Source organism: Mobula birostris, chromosome 13, assembly GCF_030028105.1.
Source record: "Mobula birostris isolate sMobBir1 chromosome 13, sMobBir1.hap1, whole genome shotgun sequence".
NCBI classification, from domain to species: domain Eukaryota; kingdom Metazoa; phylum Chordata; class Chondrichthyes; order Myliobatiformes; family Myliobatidae; genus Mobula; species Mobula birostris.
In genome coordinates, this window is record NC_092382.1 from 109,480,085 (window position 1) to 109,503,745 (window position 23,661).

The window sequence follows — 23,661 nt, forward strand, 5'->3', positions numbered from 1 at the left end:
CGGGATCAGACACAGAGTGAATCTCCCTCCACACCGTCCCAGCACACACCACCGGGGTAACACTCAGAGTGAATCTCCCTCCACACCGTCCCATCACAAATTCCCGTGGACAGACACACAGTGAAACTCCCTCCACACTGTCCAATCACGCACTCCCGTGGATAGACACAGAGTGAATCCCACGCCACGCCCTCCTATCGCACAATCCCGGCGTCACAGATAGAGCGAATATCTCCTCAGACCGTCCCGTCACTCTGGGTCTGACTGTGGGAGTGTGTGATGGGATATTTACGTGGGAGCTTCACTCTGTGTCGGAACCCGGGGGTGTGTGATGGGACCGTGTGGAGAGAGCTTCAATCTGTGTCTGAACCCGGGAGTGTGTGATCGGGTGGAGAGGAGTGAGCTACACTTTGCTTCTGACCGCTGGACTGTGTGATGGGACGTTGTGGAGGGAGCTTCACTCTGCATCTGACACTGGGACTGTGTGATGGGGTGGGTGTGGAGGGAGATTCACTCTGTGTCTGGCCCCGAGAGTGTGTGATGAGATGGAGTGGAGGGAGATTATCTCTTTGTCTGACCCCGTGTGTATGTGGTGGGACGCTGTGTAGGGAGATTTACTCTGTGTCTGACACTGGGTATGTGTGCTGGGCCGATCTGAAGGAGTTTCACTCTGTGTCTTACCCCAGGAGTGTGAGCTGGGTCGGTGTGAAGGGGGCATCACTTTGTGCCGAACCCCGGGAGTGTGTGTTGGGGTAGTATGGAGGGAGCTTCACTCTGTATCTGACACCGGGAATATCTAATGCGACGCTGAAGAGGGAGCTTCACACTCTTTCTGTCCCCATCAGTGAGTGATGGGGCGGTGCGGAGAGACATTCACTCTGTGTCTGACACCGGGAGTGTGTGATGGGACGGTGTGGAGGGACATGCACTCTGTGTCTGACCCGGGAGTGTGTGATGGGACGGTGTGGAGGGATATTCACTCTGTGTCTGACCCCGGGAATGTGGAATGGAACGGTCTGGAGTGAGGTTCACTTTGCTTCTGACCCTGGGAGTGTGTGATGGCACAGCGTGGTGGGAGGTTCACTCTGCCTGATTCTTGGACCGTGTGATGTTCCGGTGTGGAAGGAGCTGATCTGTGTGTCTGCCTTCGGGAGCGTTTGTTTCCGTAAGGAGATAAATCAATGTGAGCAGGAAAGAGTGAGAAGAAAGAAAGTGGGGAAGAGAGGGTGGGGAGACAGAAAGAAAAGGTTCAGTGATGGGGGAAATGAGATAGAAAGTTGAAGCGGGATAGGGACATTAATGAGTGATAGCTGGGGAGGTAGCGGTTCCATGTCGGCCCAGTCAGTGCAGGCGCACGCTTTCAAGGCCTCTCTGAAAAAATGATAACCGCCGACTTATTTTCTAATTGGAGATGAGCGTCAAACCGCAGATACCGTTCAGTCTGCGCTGTTTCGTGGAAACTTCAATAGCCACGTGTCCATATTATTTGTTAAGCACTGCATAGTCTAAAAACGGCTGTCTGTTTTTAGCGAATTATGCTGGTGTAAATTTGGTACAGATTTGAGAGAGAGAGAGAGAGAGAGAGAGAGAGAGAGAGAGAGAGAGAGAGAGAGAGAGAGAGAGAGAGAGAGAGAGAGAGAGAGAGAGAGAGGGGGGAGAGAGGGGGGAGAGAGAGAGAGAGAGAGAGAGAAAGAAAGGGAGAGAGAAAGGGAGAGAGAGAAAGAGATAGCTAGATAGATGTATCGAATGGTAGAACACAGTGCAGGCCCTTCGGCGCACAATGTTGTACCGGCCCTCAAACTCTGCCTCCCATATAACACCCTACCTTAAATTCCTCCATATACCAGTCTAGTAGTCTCTTAAACTTCACGAGTGTATATGCCTCCACCACTGACTCGGGCAGTGCATTCCACGCACCAACCACTCTCTGAGTAAAATACATTGCTACCCCCTTATTTAAAGCCATGTCCTCTTGTATTGAGCAGTGGTGCCCTGGGGAGGAGGTGCTGGCTATCCACTCTATCTATTCCTCTTAATATCTCCTATACCTCTATCAAGTATCCTCTCATCCTCCTTCTCTCCAAAGAGTAAAGCCCTAGCTCCCTTAATCTCTGATCATAATCCATACTCCCTAAACCAGGTAGCATCCTGGTAAATCTCCTCTGTACCCTTTCCAATGCTTCCATATCCTTCCTATAGTGAGATGACCAGAACTGGACACAGTACTCCAAGTGCGGCCTAACCAGAGTTTTGTAGAGCTGCATCATTACCCCGCGACTCTTAAACTCTATCCCTCGACTTATGAAAGCCAACACCCATAAGCTCTCTTAACTATCCTATCCACCTCTGAGGCAACTTTCAGGGAATCTGGGTACTTGTGCATCTACCCCTTTTCAGACCACTTCTGCATCCTGTCATTTTCTTTCTGTAGTCCTCGACAATCCTCTACACTGTCTACAACACTACAAAAATTTCTGCCGTCTGCAAACGTGCCAAATTCAGTGTGCGCGGGGGAGAATGGGCAGAGTGAGGGTGGGTTTCAGGGGGTGTGGGGATAGAAAGAGAAGGCTTAGTGAGGAGGGAAGTGAGATGGAAAGGCACACGGCGAGAGTGTGTCCAGAGAGAGAGAGAGCGGGAGAGAGTTGCGAACCTCAAGCGGGATAGGTATATCATGGGGATAGGTAGGGAGACAGTGACTTATGCAGAGAGCGAAAAGGACAGACAGGAAGTAATGGAGGGTGTTTGAGAGGGCTCCTGAACTCCCTCTGTTGGGCTGACGTCCCAGCTATTTTTTTCTCTGTTTTAATGAAGAACCAGTCAGTGTAGCCGCACGCTTTCCGAACTTCTCTGAAATACTGAGAACCCCCAATTTATACTCTAATTGGAGATGAGAGTCAAACCGTAGGTACAGATCAGCGCGCGTTGGTTTCCTGTAAACTTCAATGTCCACTTGCAACACACATAAATGTTGCTTGAAATACCTGCATTTGCAGATTTCCTCGCGATAGCGTTTTTAAATAGAATGTCTACAGACCTATGTTCTTTGTTAAACACTGCACAGTTTAAAAAGGGACAATCTGTTTTTCGCGACTTCTTCCGGTGTACATTTGGTGTAAATTTGAGAGAGAATGAGTGTGTGTGTGAGAGAGAGGGAGAGAGAGAGAGAGAGAGAGAGAGAGAGAGGAGAGGAGAGAGAGAGAGAGAGAAAGAGAGAGAGAGAGAGAGAGAGAGAGAGAGAGAGAGAGAGAGAGAGGGGGGAGAGAGAGAGTCTGTGAAGAAGAGTTAATTTTATTCGGAGGGAGCGGACCTGTTTGCTTCGGTGGGTGTTGGGGTGTTTATGCTTTCTGCGGACAACAGAGGGTTTGAATCCCCGGCGATGAGCAGAACAGTGGGAGGGCCTGACGATCAAACCAGGATCCAACCGCGGGTGGGGGGGTGTGGGCGGTGGAGCGGATACAATTCTCCCGGACAATAGGTGCTCTGCATGAGTGACGCATATCCCTCCGTCTTTCACTCCTTCTTCAGTCATTGCATCCCTCACTCATCCCCTTCTTCCACTCCTTTCTCCCTCCCTTCCCTTTCTCCCCCCTCCAGAGTCCCTTCACTGCATCCCTCCTCCCTCCCTGCTGCCACGCTGTCTCTTCCCTCTCATACTCCTCGGCCCCTCCATGTCCCTTTCTCTCTCTCTCTCTCTCTCTCCTCTCTCTTTCTTTCCCCGTCAGATCGCCTTCAGCTTTCCCCCTCACTCCCCTAATTTCCCTTCAAATATCCCCCGCTCTTTCCTCCCTCCTATACCCATTCACTCCTACATCTGATACTCCCCCTTGTTTCTCTCGGCTCGCACGTTTCTGTCCCCTGTCACCCATTTCTCTCTCTCCGACCTCCCACAACCTTCCCTCATTCTCCGCTCCCCCTCCTTTTCCCCTCTCTCACAACTCCTCCCCCTGCCACTCTCACCTCTGGAGAACACCCGCTCTCATACCCTCAATCTACGTCTTGCTCGGCACTTCCTCCCGCTGCTCTCGGCCTCTCTCTTTATCATCCCTTCTTCTGGTGTTTGCTGGTGTCGGTCTGACCTCGTGACAACACCGGCTTCCTCTGACAACGGTTGCTTCCCCTTTCAGAGCTCAGAACGCAGAGAATCCTACTGGATGGACGACAGCGAGACTTACGTGAATCTGAAGTTCACAAGAACGGACTCACCGTCTCCTTCCCGAGGTAAGAGCGTCAGAAAGTCTTGGGGAGAGAAAGTCAATCTGTTTCTGACTCCGTGAGTGTGTGACGGGACGGTGTAGAGGGAATTTCACTCCGTGTCTCACCCCGGGATTATGTGATGGGACCGTGTGGAGGGAGATTCTCTCTGTGTCTGACTCCGTGACTGTGTGATGGGACGGTGTGGAGGAAGCTTTACTTTGTGTTTGACTTTCGCTGTGTGTGTGATGGGACGGAGTGAAAGGAGCTTTTCTCTGTGTCTGACACGGGGTGTGTGTGATGGGGAGGTGTGGAGTGAGATGAACTTCGCTTCTGACCCCGGGACTGTGTGATGGGAGATTGTGGAGGGAGTTTCACTCTGTATCTGACCCAAAGTGCGCGATGGGACGGTGTGGAGGGAGATTCACTCTGTGTCTGACCTCGGCAGTGTGTGATGGGACGTTGGGGAGCTTGTTTCACTCTGTGTCTCACCACGGGATGTGTGATGGGTCGGTGTAGAGGGAGATTCACCTCTGTGCCTGACTCCGGGAGTATGTGATAGACGGTGCGGAGGGAGATTCACTCTGTGTCTGACGGCGAGAGTGTGTACTTGAGAGAGAGAGAGAGAGAGAGAGAGAGACTGTGAGGAGTTGTTCCTTTCACTTGGAGGGAGGGGCTCGCTTATTTCGGTGGGTGTTGGGTATTTATCCTGGGGCCGTGGATTCCCGCGCACAGAGGGTCTGAATCCCCAACGATGAGCAGAGCAGTGGGAGGGTCCGGCAACCTAAAGCCGGAACAAGCCGCGGGTGGGGATGGGGGAGTGGGTGGTTGTGTCGTGGGGTTAAAATTCTCCCGGACAATAGATGCTCTGCATGTGTGACACATATCCCGCCATCCGTTACTAATTCTTCACTCATTGGATCCCTCAGTAATCCCCTTCTTGTACCCATTTCTCCCTCCCTTCTCTTTCTACAACCTCCATCGTCCCTCCCTTGCATCCTCCTCCCTCTCTGCAGCATTCTGTCTCCTCTCCGTCATACTCTTCATCCCCCCCCACCCCATGGCCCTTTCTATCTCTCTCTTTCTTTCCCCCGTCAGCTTGCCCTCTGCTTTCCCCCTCTCTCCCCTAATTTCTCCTCAAATATCCCCCGCTGTTTCATCCCTCTCCATCTGAACCTCACTTTCTGTCTCTCCGCTCCCCATTTCTGCCCCCTGTCACCGAATTCTCCCTCTCCGACCTCCCGCAACCTTCCCTCATTCTCCCCTCCACCTCCTTCTCCCCAATCTCAAAACTCCTACCTCCGCCACTCTCACCTCTAGAGAACAACCGCTCTCACACCCTCAATCTACGTTCTGTCCGGCATTTCCTCCCCCTGCTCTCTGCCTCTGTCTTTATCAGCCCTTCATCTGGTGTTTGCTGGCGTCGGTCTGACCCCCTGTCAGCACGGGCATCCTCTGACAACGGTTGCTTCCCCTGTCAGAGCTCAGATCGCAGAGAATCTTCCATAGGACGGACGACAGCGAGACTTCCGGGAATGAGAAGTTCACAAAAACGGATTCACGGTCTCCTTCCCGAGGTAAGAGGGGCAGAAAGACGTGGAGAGAGAGATTCACTGTGTCTGACCATGTGAGTGTGTGATGGGACTGTGTGGAGGGAGCTTCTCTCCGTGTCTGACCCCGGACGCGTTTGATGGGACGGTGTGGAGAGAGACTCACTCTGCGTCTGACGTCGGGTGTGTGTGATGGGACGGTGTGGAAGGGGTTTCACTCTGTGTCTAACCCCAGGAGTGTGTGATGGGATGGCGCGGAGGGAGATTCGCTCTGTGTCTGACCCCGGGAGTGTGTGATCGGACGGTGTGGAGGAGGCTACACTCTGTGTCTGTCCTCGGGTGTGTGTGATGGGATGGTGTGGAGGGAGCTTTATTCCGCCTGTCTTCCGGTGTGTGTGATGGGACGGTGTGGAGGGAGCTTCACTCCGTATTTGACCCCGGGAGTGTGTGCTTGTATGGTGTGCAGTGAGCTACATTCTGAGTCCGACCCCAGGAGTGTGTCATGGGACGGTGTAGTGGGAGTTTCACTCTGTGTCTGACCCCGGGTGTTCGTAACGCGATGGTGTGGAGGGAACTTAACTGTGTGCGATTCCGGATGGCTGTGATGAGAGAGTGTGGAGGGAGCCTCATTTTGATTCTGAGCCCGGGAGTCTGTGATAGGACGATGTGGACGGAGCTTCAGTCTGTTTCTGGCCCTTAATGTTCTGTCCCCAGCTGAATCTGATGTGAAATTAATTTCATGACCGTCTCTGGGCACCGGGTCCGGACTTATAGAGGTTGACTTTTTTGTTTTTGCTGATGTGTCCAGTCCTGTCGAGACATCTCAGGACAAGCGCACAATTGACCCTAATGATTCCCAGTTCGAGAATAGATGAGACCTCTATCAGGTCACCTCTTGTCTTCCGTCGTTCCAAGGATAAAAGGCTGAGTTCATTCAGCCTGTTCTCATAAGGCAAGCTCCCCAGTCCAGGAAACATCGTTGTAGATCTCCTCTGCACCCTTTCTGTGGATTCCACATCTTTCCTGTAGTCAGGCGACCAGAACTGAGCACAGTCTGGTTGACCAAGGCCCTATATAATTGCAAAATTACCTCTCGGCTCTTAAACTCAGACGCACGAAGGACAATGAACCGTATATTTTCTTAACCAGAGAGTCAGCCTGCGTAGCAACTTTGAGTGGCCGATGGACTCGGACCCCAAGAACCCTCTAATCATCGGCACTGCCCAGAGTCTTACCATTAATGTTATATTCTGCCATGATATTGGACCCACCAAAGGAAACACCTCACACGTATTTGGGTTAAACTCCATCTTCCACGTTTCATCTCAGTGTTACATCCTGTCAATGTCCCGTTGTAACCTCTGACAGCCCTCTATACTATCTACCACACCCCCGACCTTTGTATCATCAGCAAATTTACTAACTCATCTCATCGAGATCATTTATAAAAATCATTACCAAGTTTTTGAGCGTTTCGTCAGCTATTTTTGACCAGATTTACAACAGCCTTTTACAAAACGGATATTGTACCAACCGTCACTTCCATGTCTCATTGGAACGTTCCTACTCAGAACCCCACAGCGATAAACCCTGAACATTTGCCACATTTCTTCCGTCCGTTTCCCCGAGAACATTTGTTTCCAATTTATACTTCCAAGTTCCGGCCTGATAGCCTTATATTTCCCTTTACTCCAATCAAATGTTTCCCTGATTGGTCTGTTCCTATCCCTCTCCAATGCTGTGATAAAGATCGCTTGGAAAAGTACAACAATTGTTTGGCAAACGAATAAATCAGGGAAGGTAGTGCACCCGTGGCTGACAAGAGAAATTAAGGATAGTATCAATTCCAAAGAAGAAACATACACATTAACCAGAAAAAAAAGCGGCTCAACTGAGTACTGAGAGAAATTCAAATTCAGAGTCCAGCAGAAGAGGACAAAGAGCTTAATTAGGAAAGGAAAAAGAGATTATGAGAGAATACTGGCAGGGAACATTAAAAAAAAAACTGTAAACGCTTGTATAGATATGTGAAAAGAAAAAGATTGGTTCCGAAAAATGTAAGTCATTTAAAGACAGAAGCAGGTGAATCCATTATGGAGAACAAGGACATGGCAGAACAATTGAAAAACTACTTAGGTTCTGTCCTCACTAAGGAGGAGATAAATAATCTTCCGAAAATAGTAGGGAATTGAAGGTCTAGTGAGATGGAGGAACTGAGGGAAATACATGTTAGTAGGGAAGTGGTGTTAGGTAAATTGAAGGGATTAAAGGCAGATAAATCGCCAGGGCCAGATGGTCTGCATCCCAGAGTGCTTAAGGAAGTAGCTCAAGAAGTAGTGGATGCATTTGTGATAATTTTTCAAAACTCATTAGTTTCTGGACTAGTTCCTGAGGATTGTAGGGTGGCTAATGTAACCCCGCTTTTTAAAAACAGGAGGGAGAGAGGAACCGGGAAATTATAGACCGGTTAGCCTAACATCGGTGGTAGGGAAAATGCTGGAGTCAGTTATCCAAGATGTGATAACAGCACATTTGGAAAGTGGTGAAATCATCGGACAAAGTCGGCATGGATTTATGAAAGGAAAATCATGTCTGACGAATCTCATATAATTTTTTTGAGGATGTAACTTGTAGAGTGGATGGGGGAGAACCAGTGGATGTGGTATATTTGGATTTTCAAAAGGCTTTTGACAAGGTCCCACATAGGAGATTAGTGTGCAAACTTAAAACGCACGGTATTGGGGGTATGGTATTGATGTGGATAAAGAATTGGTTGGCAGACAGGAAGCAAAGAGTGGGAATAAACAGGACCTTTTCAGAATGGCAAGCAGTGATTAGTGGGGTACCGCAAGGCTCAGTGCTGGGACCCCAGTTGTTTACAATATTTATCAGTGACATAGGCGAGGGAATTAAATGCAGCATCTCCAAGTTTGCGGATGACACGAAGCTGGGCGGCAGTGTTAGCTGTGCGGAGGATGCTAAGAGGATGCAGGGTGACTTGGATGGGTTAGGTGAGTGGGCAAATTCATGGCAGATGCAATTTAATGTGGATAAATGTGAGGTTATCCACTTTGGTGGCAAAAACAGGAATACAGATTATTATCTGAATGGTGGCCGATTAGGAAAAGAGGAGGTGCAACGAGACGTGGGTGTCATTATACACCAGTCATGGAAAGTGGGCACTCATGTACAGCAGACGGTGAAAAGGCGAATGGTATGCTGGCATTCAGAGCAAGAAATTCGAGTACAGGAGCAGGGAGGTACTACTGCAGTTGTACAAGGCCTTGGTGAGACCACACCTGGACTATTGTGTGCAGTTTTAGTCCCCTCATCTGAGGAAAGACATTCTTGCCTTTGAGGGAGTACAAAGAAGATTCATCAGATTGATACCTGGTATGGCATATGATGAAAGACTGGATCGACTAGGCTTATATTCGTTGGAATTTAGAAGATTGAGGGGGGATCTTATTGAAACGTTCAAATCCTAAAGGGATTGGACAGGCTAGATGCAGAAAGCTTGTTCCCGATGTTGAGGAAGTCCAGAACGAGGCGTCACAGTTTGAAGATAAAGGGGAAGCCTTTTAGGACCGAGATTAGGAGAAACGTCTTCACACAGAGTGGTGAATCTGTGGAATTCTCTGCCACAGGAAACAGTTGAGGCCAGTTCATTGGCTATATTTAAGAAGGAGTTATATATAACCCTTGTGGCTAAAGGAATCAGTGGGTATGGAAAGAAGGCAGGTACAGGGATCTGAGTTGGATGATCGGCCATGATCGTACTGAATGGCGGTGCAGGCTCGAGGGGCCGAACGGCCTACTCTTGCACCTATTTTCCATGTTTCTATGTTTCTAAAGGAGATAGAATTGTGACCACTATCTCCGAAAAGCTCTCCCACCGACAGACCTGACACCTGACAAGTTTAATTTCCCAAAACCAGATCACGTACTTCCTTTCCTCTTGTAGGCTTATCTGCATATTATGTCAAGAAACACTCCTGAACACTCCCAACAACTTCTACCCCATTTATACCCCTCACTCCAGTCAGATGTTAATCATTACTTGGGAAATTAAAATCTCCCACCACAACAACCCTGTTATTATTCCTCCTTTCCAGAACCTTCCTCCCTATCTGCTCCTCCATATCCCTCTTACGATTGGGTGGTCTATAAAAAAAACGGTAAAGTTATTGACCACTTCCTATTCTTAACTTCCACCCACATAGATTCTGTCGACAACCTCTCCATGACTTCCTCTTTTTCTGCAACCGTGACACCAACTCTGATCAACGGTGCCACGCCCCCACCTCTTTTGCCTCCCCCCTATCCTTTCTGAAACATCTGAAGCCTGGCACTTGAAGTAGCGATTCCTGCCCCTGCACGATCCAAGTCTCTGTAATGGCCACAACATCGTAGCTCCAAGTGATGATCCATGCTCTAAGCCCATCCGCTTTCTTCATAATACTCCTCGCATTAAAATAGACACATCTCAAACCATCGGTCAGAGAGCGTACCTTCTCTATCATCTGCCTATCCTCCCTTTCGCATGGACTCGCAGCATCCTCTATTTGTGAGCCAACCTCCCTTTCCTCCGTCACGTCGGTTTAGTTCCCACCCTCAGAAATTCTAGTTTAAACTCTCCCCTAAAGCCTCAGCAAATCTTTCTGCCGGGATATTGGTCCCCCTCGGATTCAAATGCAGCCCCTCATTTCTTCTGCATCTGCCCCAGAAGAAGTCCCAGTGATCCAGAAGTCTAATTCCCTCCCTCCTGCTCCAATCCCTCAGCCAAGAATTTGCCCTCCACCTCATTCTATTCCTATACTTGCTGTCACGTGGCAGAGGCAGTAATCCCGAGATTACAACCTTTGAGGTCCTGTTTCTTAACTTCTTTACTAACTCCCTCCTTTACTAGCGGTCAGATGGACTCTTGATCTTACGATCAACCTCGTCGTGGCCGCTTGCACCTTATTGACTACCTGCACTGCACTCTCTCCGGAACTGTGACACTTTACTCTGCGTTCTGTTACTGATTGACCTTGTTCTACTGTAATGAAGTGAAATGTATCTATGGATGTAACTGGGACCTCTCTTGTCTGTGATGTTTACAAATGATCTGGATGAAAATGTACATGGGTTGCTTAGTAGGTTTGCAGATGTTACGGCGAGAGGTGGTGTTGTAGGGAGCGGAGAAGACTGGTAAATAATTCAGTGCGATATCGACCTGTTGGAGACCGGGCAGATGTAGTTTAACCCGGGCAAACCTAAATATTTGCACTTTGGTAGGTCAGGGGAAAGAAGGGGCACACGAATAAAGCCAAGACCCTAAACAGTGTTGATGGGCAGAGGGGTGTCGTGGATTCGAAGGAATGTTTCACAATGAGAGGTCGGACACCTGGGTTGCTTCCTCTGGAGTAGAGGAGGCTCAGGTGAGATCGGACTGATCTCTGGAATGTGACAGACATCTGTCAGCCTTTCCCAAGTCAAGGAATTTGGACCCTCAGCGATTACGGCTGACAGTAGATGAGATTGACAGAGGGAGGGATGATCGTGGTGGAAAGAGAGAGGGCGGATGGTGGGTGGTAGGGAGACCCAGAGGGAGTAACGGCTGAATTCATGCACACACTGAATGGTCTCTCTACAGGTTTGCAGGAACAGGAATCGAAAGAGAACATCGGAAATAGACCGTACCGTAAGATCTGCCTACTCTGCACAGTTACGTCCATCTGTTTCGCGATAGTTACCGGGCTCTCGATCCATGGTGAGTCGAACGGGGTCCGAGAGGAGTCAGACCGTGAAGTAACAGTGTGGAGTGAAACGTGAAAGTAGCACCACAGTGACACGGACACGCCGCTCAACGTGACACAGACACACTATTCACCGTGACACCGACACACTATTCAATGTGACAATATCACGTACCTCATCGTCACACCGACACGTCGCACGCAGTGATGCCGATAACGCCTCAGTGTTACACCGATACACCACACACCGTAACACCTGCACGCCACTCACCGTGATACCGACAAGCCACTCGCATGACAGCGAACACACTACTCACTATCACTCTCAGTATCACAGATTCGACAATCTCTGATCACCTGCGAGCGAGACCACCAGGAATTTTGGGAACAATATCAGGAGATGAACAGGACGCAGCAGGAATGTCGACTTCAGGTAAATGAGTTGGATTCATCCCTTAAATCCGAGAATTCCCGCCTGGCTGTCTCCAGGACCCCTGACTCAATAATATTTACGTCCTTAACAACAACCTATCCATCCTCGAAAGTAAATTGTCAGTCCTCGAATATAAAAACTCCATCCTGAACACCCATCTCTCCGATCTGAATCAACAGCACACTGATCTCCGGATAAAGGCGAGGGAAGAGATTGCTGAGCCTTTGGCTAGGATCTTCATAATCTCGTTGTCCACGGGAATGGTACCGGGGGTTTGGAGAGTGGCGAATGTTGTCCCCCTGTTCAGAAAAAGTTAGTAGGGATAGTCCGAGTAATTATAGACCAGAGAGCCTTAAGTCTGTGGTGGGAAAGTTGTTGGAAAAGATTCTAGGAGATGGTATCTATGTGCATTTAGAGAAAATTGCTGTGATCAGAGACAGTCAGCATGGCTTTGTGAAGGGCAGATCGTGTCTAACAAGCCTGATAGAGTTCTTTGAGGAGGTGACCAGGCATATAGATGAGGGTAGTGCAGTGGATGCGATCTACATGGATTTTAGTAAGGTATTTGAAAATGTTCCATACGGTAAGCTCATTCAGGAAGTCAGAATGCATGGGATCCAGGGAAGGTTGGCCAGGTGGATTCAGAATTGGCTTGCCTGCAGAAAGCAGAGGGTCGTGGTAGAGGATGGACATTCGGATTGGAGGGTTGTGACTGGTGGTGTCCGACAGGGATCGGTTCTGGGACCACTACTTTTCGTGATTTTAAAACGACCTTGATGTGTGGTTAGAAGGGTGGGTTGGCAAGTTTGCAGACGACACAAAGGTTGGTGGTGTTGTAGATAGTGTAGAGGATTGTCAAAGATTGCAGAGAGACATTGATAGGATGCAGAAGTGGGCTGAGAATTGGCAGATGGAGTTCAGCCCGGAAAAGTGTGAGGTGATACACTTTGATAGGACAAACTCCAAGGAAGAGTGCAAAGTCAATGGCAGGATTTTTGGTCGTGTGGATGACAGAGGGATCTGTGGGAACATGTCCGCAGATAACTGAAAGGTGCCTCAAAGGTACATAGGGTAGTTAAGAAAGCTTATGTTGTGTCAGCTTTCATAAGTCGAGGGATATGATTTAAGATTCGGGAGGTAATGCTGCAACTCTATAGAACTCTAGTTAGGCTACACTTGGAGTACTGTGTCTCAGTTCTTGTCGCCTCACTACAGGAAGGATGTGGAAGCATTGGAAAAGGTACAGAGGACATTTACCAGGATGCTGCCTGGTTTAGAGAGTATGGATTGTGATCAGAGATTAAGGAAGCTACTGTTTTACTCTTTGGAGTAAGGAGGATGAGAGGATACATGCTAGAGGTATGCAATATATTAAGAGGAATAGGGAGAGTGGACAGCCAGAGCTTTTTCCACAGGGCACTACTGCTCAATAAAAGACGACATGGCTTTAAGGTAAAGGGTGAGAAGTTCAAGAGGGATATCAGAGGAAGGTTGTTTTTACTCAGTGAGTCGTTGGTGCGTAGAATGCATTGTCAGACTTGTCAGTCGCGGAGGCAGATGTACTAGTGAAATTTCAGAGACGACTAGTCAGGTATATGGAGGAATCTAAGGTGGAGGGTTATATGGGAGGCAGGGTTTGTGGGTCGGCACAACAATGTGGGCCTAAGGGCCTGTACTCTGCTGTATTATTGTGTGTTCTATGTTCTATGTCCTAAAAGATCACTGACATCGAAATTAAGTACAGGACTCTGACCAAAGCGAAGGCTCAAATCTGTCAACTGCTGACCAGCAGAAAAGGTGAGTTAACAAACGAACTTCCAACCCAACTTCTCTTGTTACTCATCACATTGCAGACAGAAAGGAAGCTATAATCTGTGTCTGAACCTGGGAGCGTGTGATGAGACCGTGTGGAGGGAGCTTCACTCTATGTGTCTGACCCAGGGAGTGTGTGATGGGACGGTGCGGAGAGAGATTCACTCTGTGTCGGACCCCGGGAATGTGTGATGGGACGGTGTGGAGGGAGGATCACTCTGTGTCTGACCCAGGGAGTGTGTGATGGGACGGTGTGGAGAGAGATTCACTCTGTGTCGGACCCCGGGAATGTGTGATGGGACGGTGTGGAGGGAGGATCACTCTGTGTCTGACCCAGGGAGTGTGTGATGGGACGGTGCGGAGAGAGATTCACTCTGTGTCGGACCCCGGGAATGTGTGATGGGACGGTGTGGAGAGAGATTCACTCTGTGTCTGACCCAGGGAGTGTGTGACGGGACGGTGTGGTAGGAGCTTCACTCTGTGTCTGGCCCCGGGAGTATGTGATGGGACGGTGCGGAGGGAGCTTCACTCTGTGCCTGAACCCAGCTATGTGTGATGGGACGGTGTGGGGGTAGCCTCATTCTTTGTCTGACTCCAGGAGTATCGGACGGTATCGAGGAACCTCCGTGAGTGTCTGATATGACGGTGCGCAGTTAGTGACACCTAGTGTCTGACACCGGGAATGCGTGTTGGGACGGTGTGGAGGGAATTTCACTTAAATTCCGATTTAAACTGATTTATACTTCCAGGCTGATTTATACCTCAGCGTGAACTCAAAGCCGTAGGCACGACACTGTCGACGCGACTATTACGCAGAGCCTACGCGCATCTCTACGCCGAGACCTACGCGCATCTCTTCCATAATGTAACTGCGCTTCGCGGCAACGCAGAAAGCAACAACTGGGATTGGTCCGCCTGGAGGCATCGCTTGTCCTCCTGGGCTGCAATAGCTTCCCTTTGGCCGACTGAAGGGCAGGGGGGAAACTCTGGCTGCAATGCTTCCATAAATATTTAAAGATCTCCGAAATTATGGAGGACACATTTCGCTTTTACGAAATAAGACGCTCGATTCTTGTTTACCACCAGAAAGGCTACCATGACCATGACTACCATGACCTTGGGTAGGTGGTTGCGCATGCGTGACTTGCCCGAGTTACAGAGAGAGAAAGCCACACCAACGCACAAGTATAATTGCTCACAACGTCCAAGTATACGCATTTTGCGTGGGTCACGGCGTCCATTTGAAGCACAAGTATCAATCAGCCTTAAGTCTGACCCCAGGTAGTGTGTGATGTGACAGAATGGTGGGAGCTTCGTTCTCTGTTTCACACCGAACATGTGTAATGTAACAGTGTGGAATGAGTTTCGCTTGTGCGGATCCGAGACTGCTTGATCGAACAGTCTGGAGGGAGCTTCGCTCTGTGTCTGATACCAGGAGTGTGTGATGGGACGGTGTGGAGGGAGATTCACTCTGTGTCCGACCCCGGGAGTGTGTGATGGGACGGTGTGGAGGGAGATTCACTCTCTGTCTGACCCTGGGAGTGTTTGATGGCACGGTGCGGAGGGAGATTCACTCTGTATATGACCCCAGGAGTGTGTGATGGGACGGTACGGAGGGAGATTCACTCTGCATCTGACCCTGGGAGTGTGTGACGGGACGGGATGGAGGGAGATTCACTCTGTGTCTGACCCCAGGAGTGTGTGATGGGACGGTATGGAGGGAGATTCAGCCTGTGTCTGACCCCTGGAGTGTGTGATGGGATGGTGTGGAGGGAGATTCACTCTGTGTCAAAACCCATGCGGGTGCCATGGGACTGTGCGAAGCGAGATCCATTTTCCCTGTTCCTGATTTCCAGAGCAAACGTATTCGAAGTTTTGGGTCAAAAATAAAGAAGGTTGTCATTTCAAATCCACGTCTGCAACATCCTACGAGGGAGCGAAAGAACAATGTTCAAACTTTGATTCAAGACTTCTTGAAATTAATTCAACCGAGGAAGAGGTATGTGTACACTGTGAGAAGATATATGCACATCAATCACAAACTCGGAGTCAGACACAGAGTGAATCTCCCTCCACACCGTCCCGTCACACATTCCAGGGGTCAGAAATAGAGAGAATCTCCTACCACATCGAAACATCACACACTTCCGGGGTCGGACACAGAGTAAATCTCCCTCCGCACCGTCCCATCACACACTCCCGGGGTCAGACACTGAGTGAATCTCCATCCACACCGTCCTATCACACATTCCAGGGGTCAGACACAGAGTGAATCTCCCTCCGTACCGTCCCATCACACACTCCTTGGGTCAAATACAGAGTGAATCTCCCTCCGCACCGTCCCATCACACACTCCCGGGGTCAGGTACACAGTGAATCTCCCTCCGCACCGTCTCATCACACATTCCCGGGGTCGGACACAGAGTGAATCTACCACCGTACTTTCCCATGACACAGTCCTGGGTTTAGTCACCGAATGAAACTTTCTCCGCACCGTCCCTTCACACATACCCTGAGGTTCAGATACTGAGTGAAGCTCCCTCCACATCGTTCCATCACATACTCCCGGATCCAGACACAGAGTGAAGTCCCCTCTGTCTCGTTCCTTCTCAACCTCCCGGTGTTCGGCACAGAGCGAACATCCTTCCACACCGTCCCTTCGCAGTCTCCCGCTGTCAGGGAAAGAATGAAACTCCTTCTGAACCTGAATAAAATAAATTTAATTTCACAGACCTTTGTTTCCAACGTTGACCGCTCTGAATACAGAACATACTGGATCGGAAAATGTAAAGCCGGGTGAGGATTGACTGACCGGGTCTTGTGGTGTGGGAGACTGACATAGATCTGTTGGGAGTCAGTGCGAATGGTTTGGTGACGGACATTGGTGTGCGCGGAGGCAGGTCTCTGGGGAGAGCGGGTCAATACGATTAGTTTGCTGATTGAGATCGGCCTGTCAGGAGAGAGTCGACTGGTGGTATTAGTTTGCGGACTTCACAGGTATGCGAGAACGGGTGCGGTCTGCGGTAGCGGTGTAGTGGCATTAGCTTGGAGACTGACACAGGGACGTGGAGAGAGCGCAGTGATGTGAGATTAGTTTAGAGACTGACGCCGGGACGTGGAGAGCTCTGTAGTGGGAATATTTCGAGAACAGTCTCGGGGCTGTCTGCTGGCTGTATTTTGCTTTCTGTTGAAATTGTTCACCCCTTTTTGATAGGAAAACGGCCTCTAATGTCTTGTACGTGACGATGTCTGGAAAGGTCGAATGCATTGAATGTAAATCGTCCAGCGTGGGTTACCCTTGCAATCGTAAGCAGCACCGTTTCATCTGCGAGGCGGCTGCACCTTTGTACCCGGATATTCCTGAGGAGATCCACGATCTCTGTCAGTAGCCCGTATGGACGATTTGAATCAAGTGGCAACCCTCTCTTTCTCCCTGGTCTCTCACCACAAGTCTCACTCATCCTTACCTGCCCTCACTTCTACTAAACTCACCCCTCCCCCATCGCACCCTTTCTCCCAATCTCGATCTCTCTTTCCCCCATCCCTCCAGCGTCGCTTTGTCTCCCACTTCCCTCTCTCTCCCATATTATCGAGCCTATCTCGCTCTCCCTCCTCTCTCTCACCTGCTTTTGTCTCCATCCTGTGCCCTTTGATCCTCAATTCCGCGACCCTGGGGGGAAAAAAAAAACTGTGCGCACTCACCCTATATATGCACGTTTGTAAGGTCACCCCTAAACTCCAAGAAGTAATGTCCTGACTTACCCCACCTTTGTTCGTAACTCTGTGCCTCGAGTCCTGGCGTCGTCCTCGGAAATCTCCCTCTGCGCTCTTTGCAGCTCAGTGGCATCTTTCCGACTGCAGAGCAACCGAAACTGAACACCGTACCCCAAGTGCGGCCACGCTGAATTGTTCAACTGCAAAGTGATTCCCGACTACTGCACTCAGTGTCCTGACTGAAGAAGATTTGTGTGCCAAATGTCCTGTCTATCTGTATCGCATGTGTTCCACAGGAATCACGATCTCATTTATTATCTGTGAATTATACGCCCTGGGATCTGATCATTTGCAGCATCATCATAGCGGAACGATGTAAAATTTCTGTAAAATACTAAAAGATAATTATAACGCTCAGCTATATTGGCTCGTATTTATCTAGGGCAAACCCCGTCTGCCGCCCACCTTCTCTCCCGGTTACGTCGGTTACTGTAAAACTGCCACCTGATTCAGCTTCCAACATCAATCATCAGCCAGCAGACAATGAACGTTTTACCAATTACACTTTGTAGCTATTACTAAGTCTGCGAGATTAATAGTTCAAAACCAAAAATGAGTGGAGAAGGCGCCAGACACCCACAATTTCTTGGCGGAAACGTTCAATTTCTTCGTGCACACGTTGGAGCTCGGGGACCTCTTCGGAACCACTCTGACCCCGCCGACTCGTAGCCTGGGACAACCCGGAGTGATCAGCCTGAGCTTTTCCCGCACGTCCGTCGTCCTCACGGTCTCTCCTCCGGCTCCCCGCCAAAACCTCCTGGTTCCCAGCCATATGAGACACCATATCCCCCCAGGAAAGAATAGCATGGACACCGATTGGTCCATTTACCCTGTTATCTATATTATAACCCAAGCAAAGTGCTAGCTAGAGACAATATCACCATTAAACATAAGATGGAAGCCATTTTAATTAATATACTTAGTAACATGAAAGATTAACATAACATGGAAGCCATTTTGATTAACATACGCAGTAACATAAAAGAAGAAACCTCTTACACTCTCCCCCCTCCCCAAATAAAAGTCATGCCCTCATGACATTAACAGAGTTTACCATTGCTCCTTGCAAAACACAAAACCCAACGCAGGTGCGTAAAGCAGCGCCATAACTTCCCAGGGCAGTAGAGATCACACCCTGTTCTCCTGGCGATCTATAGGTCAACCTCTACGGGGGGTGCGTACTTCTCTGAGACCTCCGTACCTCTTCTGCCCCTCCTCTGATGACTCTTCCAGCTCAGATACCGCAGGTGACACGCCCAACCTACCTGTCGTACACTCACCCTCACCCTCACCCTTACTAGCACTCCTCGGCTCCTGTGAGCCGTCTGCCTCGGGCTCTGGTTTCACCCTTTCTCCCCCTTGTGCCGGCTGTATCTCAGGCTGCTCCTCAACGCCCTCCCTCCTCTCACCTAACTCAGTGTGGGAAGGGCCAGGAGCCCCTTCTTCCGGTACCGGGGAATTAGCGAACGGAAACAGGTGCCACACGTGCGAAACATCGTCTTCCGATGACGTATCCCTTTCCGGGGTGGGGACCAGCCCCGTCTCTTTCGCAGCGAACTCTTCCCTCGCAGAGTCCTCGTACTAGGCGTAAACTCCCATTCGTGCTCTTGGTCTACCTTGACAAGCCCCTTCCCATCCTCTGGTCTCACCCGGTTAACACGTAGATTCGGCATCTGGTTCTCTAGCACATAGGGAGTGGCCGCCTATCCATCCGCCAACTTGTGCTTACCAGGTAGTCCTAAATCCCGGATAAGGACCCGATCTCCCGGCAATAGTTGGGCGAACTTCATTTTCTGATCATACCTCCTCTTATTCCGCTGGTTCTGCTTGGTGACCGCCGCCTCAGCCAACTCGTACGCCCTTTTCAACTCCCTCCTCATACCGGACACATACTTCAGATATGGCTTCGAAGATAATTCACCCGCTTCAGTCCCAAAACATAGACCAATGGGCAACCTCGCTTCCCGTCCGAACATCAGATAATAAGGCGAGTACCCCGTAGCGTTATTGCGAGTGCAATTGTAATTGTGAACCAAATGGGCGATGTGCTCAATCCACTTACTCTTCTGTCCGATCTCCAAAGTGCCGAGCTTGTCCAGCAGGGTCAGTTTAAACCTCTCGGGTTGAGGATCACCCTGCGGGCAATAGGGGGTGGTCCTGGACTTTTCAACCCCAAGCTTATACAGCAATTCATGTATAAGCCTGCTCTCGAAGTCCTGTCCCTGATCACTATGGATCCGCTGGGGAAGGCCATAATGAACAAAGTACTTCTCCCAGAATATCTTCGTCACTGTAGTCGCTTTCTGGTCCTTAGTAGAAAAAGCCTGCGCATATCTAGCGTAGAGATCCGTGATGACCAAGACTTTAGCGGTGTTTCTAGTGTCTGTCTCAATACACAGGACATTCATACACACCAGGTCCGTGGGTCTCGCACTCTGCAAGTGGGACAGAGGAGGCCGCCTGCGCAGGCAAGGTCTTCCTCCTGATGCAACGACTACAGGTCTTACAGTATTCTTCACCTCCCCGCCCTCTCATCGGGGGCCTGTAAAACCGGTCCTTGACTAATTCATAGGTATTCTCTACCCCTAAGTGCCCGGAATCATCACGTAGTGCCTGGAGCACAGTCTTCCGATACTTCTCAGGTATGACCAGCTGCCAGCGCCGGGGGTGGTCCGGAGGCGACGTGACCCGGTACAAGACGTGGTTCTTCAGCTTCAACCGAGGCCACTCCTTCTGTAGTAGGAGAACCGAGGCATGCTTCGCCTTCTCCACCTGGCCCATATCGCCCTGCTAACCGCGTACCAGATAGTACCAATGCTCGGGTCATCACGCAGAGCCGCTCCCGATTCCTGAGGGCTCAACTCCGGCAGCTGCCTGTTCCTCCGAGCAGTCAAATTACAGTAAGCAGTGGGTAGCGCGTCATCGTCAACCCCCAATCGATCCACTCCCCGATCCGTTCCCATCGGGGCTCCTACTTCCCCTTCGCTCCCAACTTGACACATGGCCATTACTCCCGGGGCGGGGACAATCTCCCATTCCTCAGCCGTGACTGACTCGGCGAGCGCCCGACGAGATAAAGCATCCGCATCGATGTTCCGACTCCCCGGCCGGTACTTCAGGCTGAACTCATAGGCAGACCAGGCCGCTACCCACCGATGCCCAGTAGCGTCCAGCTTCGCCGAGGTCAGCATATAAGTGAGGGGGTTGTTGTCAGTTCTCAGCTCAAACTGGACCCCGTTGTAGATAGTCACTCAACTTGTCCACCGCCGCCGATTTCAACGCCAAGAACTCCAGCTTGTGAGTAGGATAGTTTCTCTCAGATGGCGAAAACTCCGGCTGACAAACGCCACCGGCCTCAATCCGTTTCCCTGTTCCTGGTACAGGACAGTCTCCAGACCAGCGTGACTGGCACCAGTGTGCAGAACATACGGCTTCCGGGGATCAGCAAAAGCCAACACCGGGGCCTGTGCCAGCGCCCGTTTCGGAGATTGGAACGCCTCCTCACATTGAACATCCCACCTGGATCAAAAAGGCTCCCCCGGGTTCAAGTATCCTTCTACCTCCGGCCCAAGGTCTCCCTTGCTTTGTTTTCCCCACAGGTGGATAACCACACAATAGCTGGTTAAATGGGTGATTCATTTTCGCATGTCCTTTCACGAATCGCCAGTAATACCCACAAAACCCCAAAAACGAGAACAAGGCGCTCACATTCTAGGGTCTCGGTCAGGTGGTCACTGCGGCTATCTTTGCCGGATCAGCGTCCACTCCATTGCGCAAGATTATGTGCCCGACATAGCTGACCGACGTCTTACAGAACTGACATTTATCCAGGGAAAGTTTCAACCCTTCCTCCTTCAGCCGACTCAGCACCTTCAGCAGCCGCTCCTCATGTTCCTCCAACGTAGATCCAAACACTATCAGGTCATCCAGGTACACCAACACCTCCAACAGGTTCATGCCCCCACTGTCCGCTCCATGAGCCGCTGGAAGGTGGCTGGGCCCCCCTATATGCCTCGGGTCATTCGTTCGATCTCGAAAAATCCCAGGGGGCAGATAAAGGCCGTCTTCAGTTTATCGGCGTCACTCATCAGAATCTGGTAATACCCACTCCGCAAATACAATACACTAGACCACTGCGCCCCACTTAAACAGGCCAATGCATATTCCACCCTCGGGACCGTATACTGGCCGGGGAGAGTGCGCCGGTTCAGGGTCCTATAGTCCACGCACATGCGTACCTTCCCATTTTTCTTCCTTGCCACCACTATGGGGGACGCATCGGGGCTTCGGGACTCCGCAATAATCCCTGCGTCTTTCAACTGCCGCAAGTGCTGCCGCACATCTTCCACATCTGCTGGGGCCAACCGCCGCGACCTCTCCCTAAACGGGGTGTCATTTGTCACCCGGATAGTGTGTCGAGTGCTCTTGGAACATCCCACATCAAACTCGCCCTGAGAAAAGACTTCCCTAACTTCAGCATCTTCTCCACCAGCCTGCTCTTATTCTTCCACTGTACAGGGGAGTCTTTAAAATTAAAGGCCCCGTTTCCCAATAGTTTTCCTCCAGTGGGCTTCACGGGGGCGCTGGACATCACCGTCACCGGGAACAAGTGCGCAAGGGGCATCCCGCGCTTAAAGGTGATCTCCCTCTCCGTTATGTTCCTTACCATCACCTCCATGCGACGTGCCTGTACAGCTGAGGGCCTCTGCAATTCAGGTCTCACCAGCGCCCCAGCCGGGAACCGGGACTCCTCTTCCAGGTCGTGGGGGGGGGGCGTCTACCAGCAGGGCCTCGCCCGCCGGTAATCTGGGGAATCTGGGGGTCCCCATCACGAATGCCGCCTCCCCTGGCCGTATCACCTTAGGCCTCGCCTGAGTGCACCACACCGTCCCTCGTTTGTACTCAGGATCCAGCCCCTGGGGGTTACTCACTCCTTCATACACCGCTCGGAACACGGGATGTACCGGGAGGGTCTCCAGAATGTCCCCCCCGCCCGTCTGCTTACAGGCTCCCAAGAGCCGTCGCACCAGAGGGCAGTTAGTTCCCACCAGTAGGGCAGCGCCACCGGGTTCCACCCGGTCAGGACAGACCAACACCAGCGTCTCAAAGGCTTCTGACACTCCCACGTCTTCCTTCGAAAATTCCAGTCTCACTGACAAGTATCCATCGTACGGGTAATCACCATCACTTATGCCCCAAATCTCCAATTCGTTAAACGGAGTTACTGCCAAATGCTTCAGATATTTGTTGTAGAACGACCGGTACAGTAAGGTAACCTGCGACCCGGTGTCAAGGATGGCTTTCGCAAAGATTCCCTCTATCCGTAGGGACACGCTGGAACGGGGTCCCACCACTCCATCAGGAATCCGGGCTTGTTCGTTCCGGGGTTCCATAGCGGTTTTCTGGGAACGTGCTCCTCCCGAGACTCCAGTCCGTTCCCTCACTGAGCCTCTCCTAAGTTTCCCGACACCTCTCCCTTCTTCGTGGACCGGGGACCCTCCCCCCTTGGCGCATCTCGTCTCTCACAATCCTCCGCAAGTGGCCAGCTTCCCCATAGCGGTAGCACACCCCCGGCCAATCACATTCCCGCCGGGAATACCCCTCTCTCCCACAGTTATAGCACCCGCTAACCGCCGCCTCTCTCCTCCCTATACGGCACCCCGGGGACCCCTTGGATTTCTCGGATCTCACCCCGGCTACCACCTCCTGACCCTCTGAAGACCGTCCCTGAGGGTCCAAGCCCCCTGGTCGGCCCAAAGCACACTCCTCGGCCCGTACCGCTCGGATCAGCTGTCCGAATGATAGAGGGGTGCTCCGCTTAAATGACTGCCGAACACTCCAAGCCACCCTGTCATCCTCCCGGGAACCGCTACATATCCTTAACTTCGCCACTTCTTCCTCCCTCACTACCCCTCGTCGCAGCAACCTCGCAAGCTTTCCTTCCAGCCGGAAAACATAGTCTGAGAGCTTTTCCCCTCTTCTCTGCCCCATCCGTTGAAACTCCGCTAAATGTTTCCAGGGATCTCCTGACAGTCCAAACACTTCCTGCCAAGCGTCCAAACACTCCGCTAGGGAAGCCAAGGGGCGTGCCACCCTCAGATCGCGGACCACACGGGCCGCCCCGCCCCTTAAACTTTCCACCAATCGCTGTCTCTTTTCC

General features: G+C 50.8%; 1 protein-coding gene across 1 annotated transcript in view; it reads left to right on the forward strand.

Moving 5' to 3' along the window:
* LOC140208153 (uncharacterized) overlaps positions 1-15,120 on the forward strand; it is a 40,320-nt gene extending 25,200 nt beyond the window's left edge. The window contains exons 6-12 of the mRNA XM_072276634.1: positions 1,530-1,552; positions 4,125-4,218; positions 5,673-5,768; positions 11,380-11,496; positions 11,812-11,915; positions 13,634-13,712; positions 15,080-15,120. Coding sequence (XP_072132735.1) covers positions 1,530-1,552; positions 4,125-4,218; positions 5,673-5,768; positions 11,380-11,496; positions 11,812-11,915; positions 13,634-13,712; positions 15,080-15,120 — 554 coding nt within the window. The remainder of the gene's footprint in view (positions 1-1,529; positions 1,553-4,124; positions 4,219-5,672; positions 5,769-11,379; positions 11,497-11,811; positions 11,916-13,633; positions 13,713-15,079) is intronic.
* Positions 15,121-23,661: the final 8,541 nt, after the last annotated feature.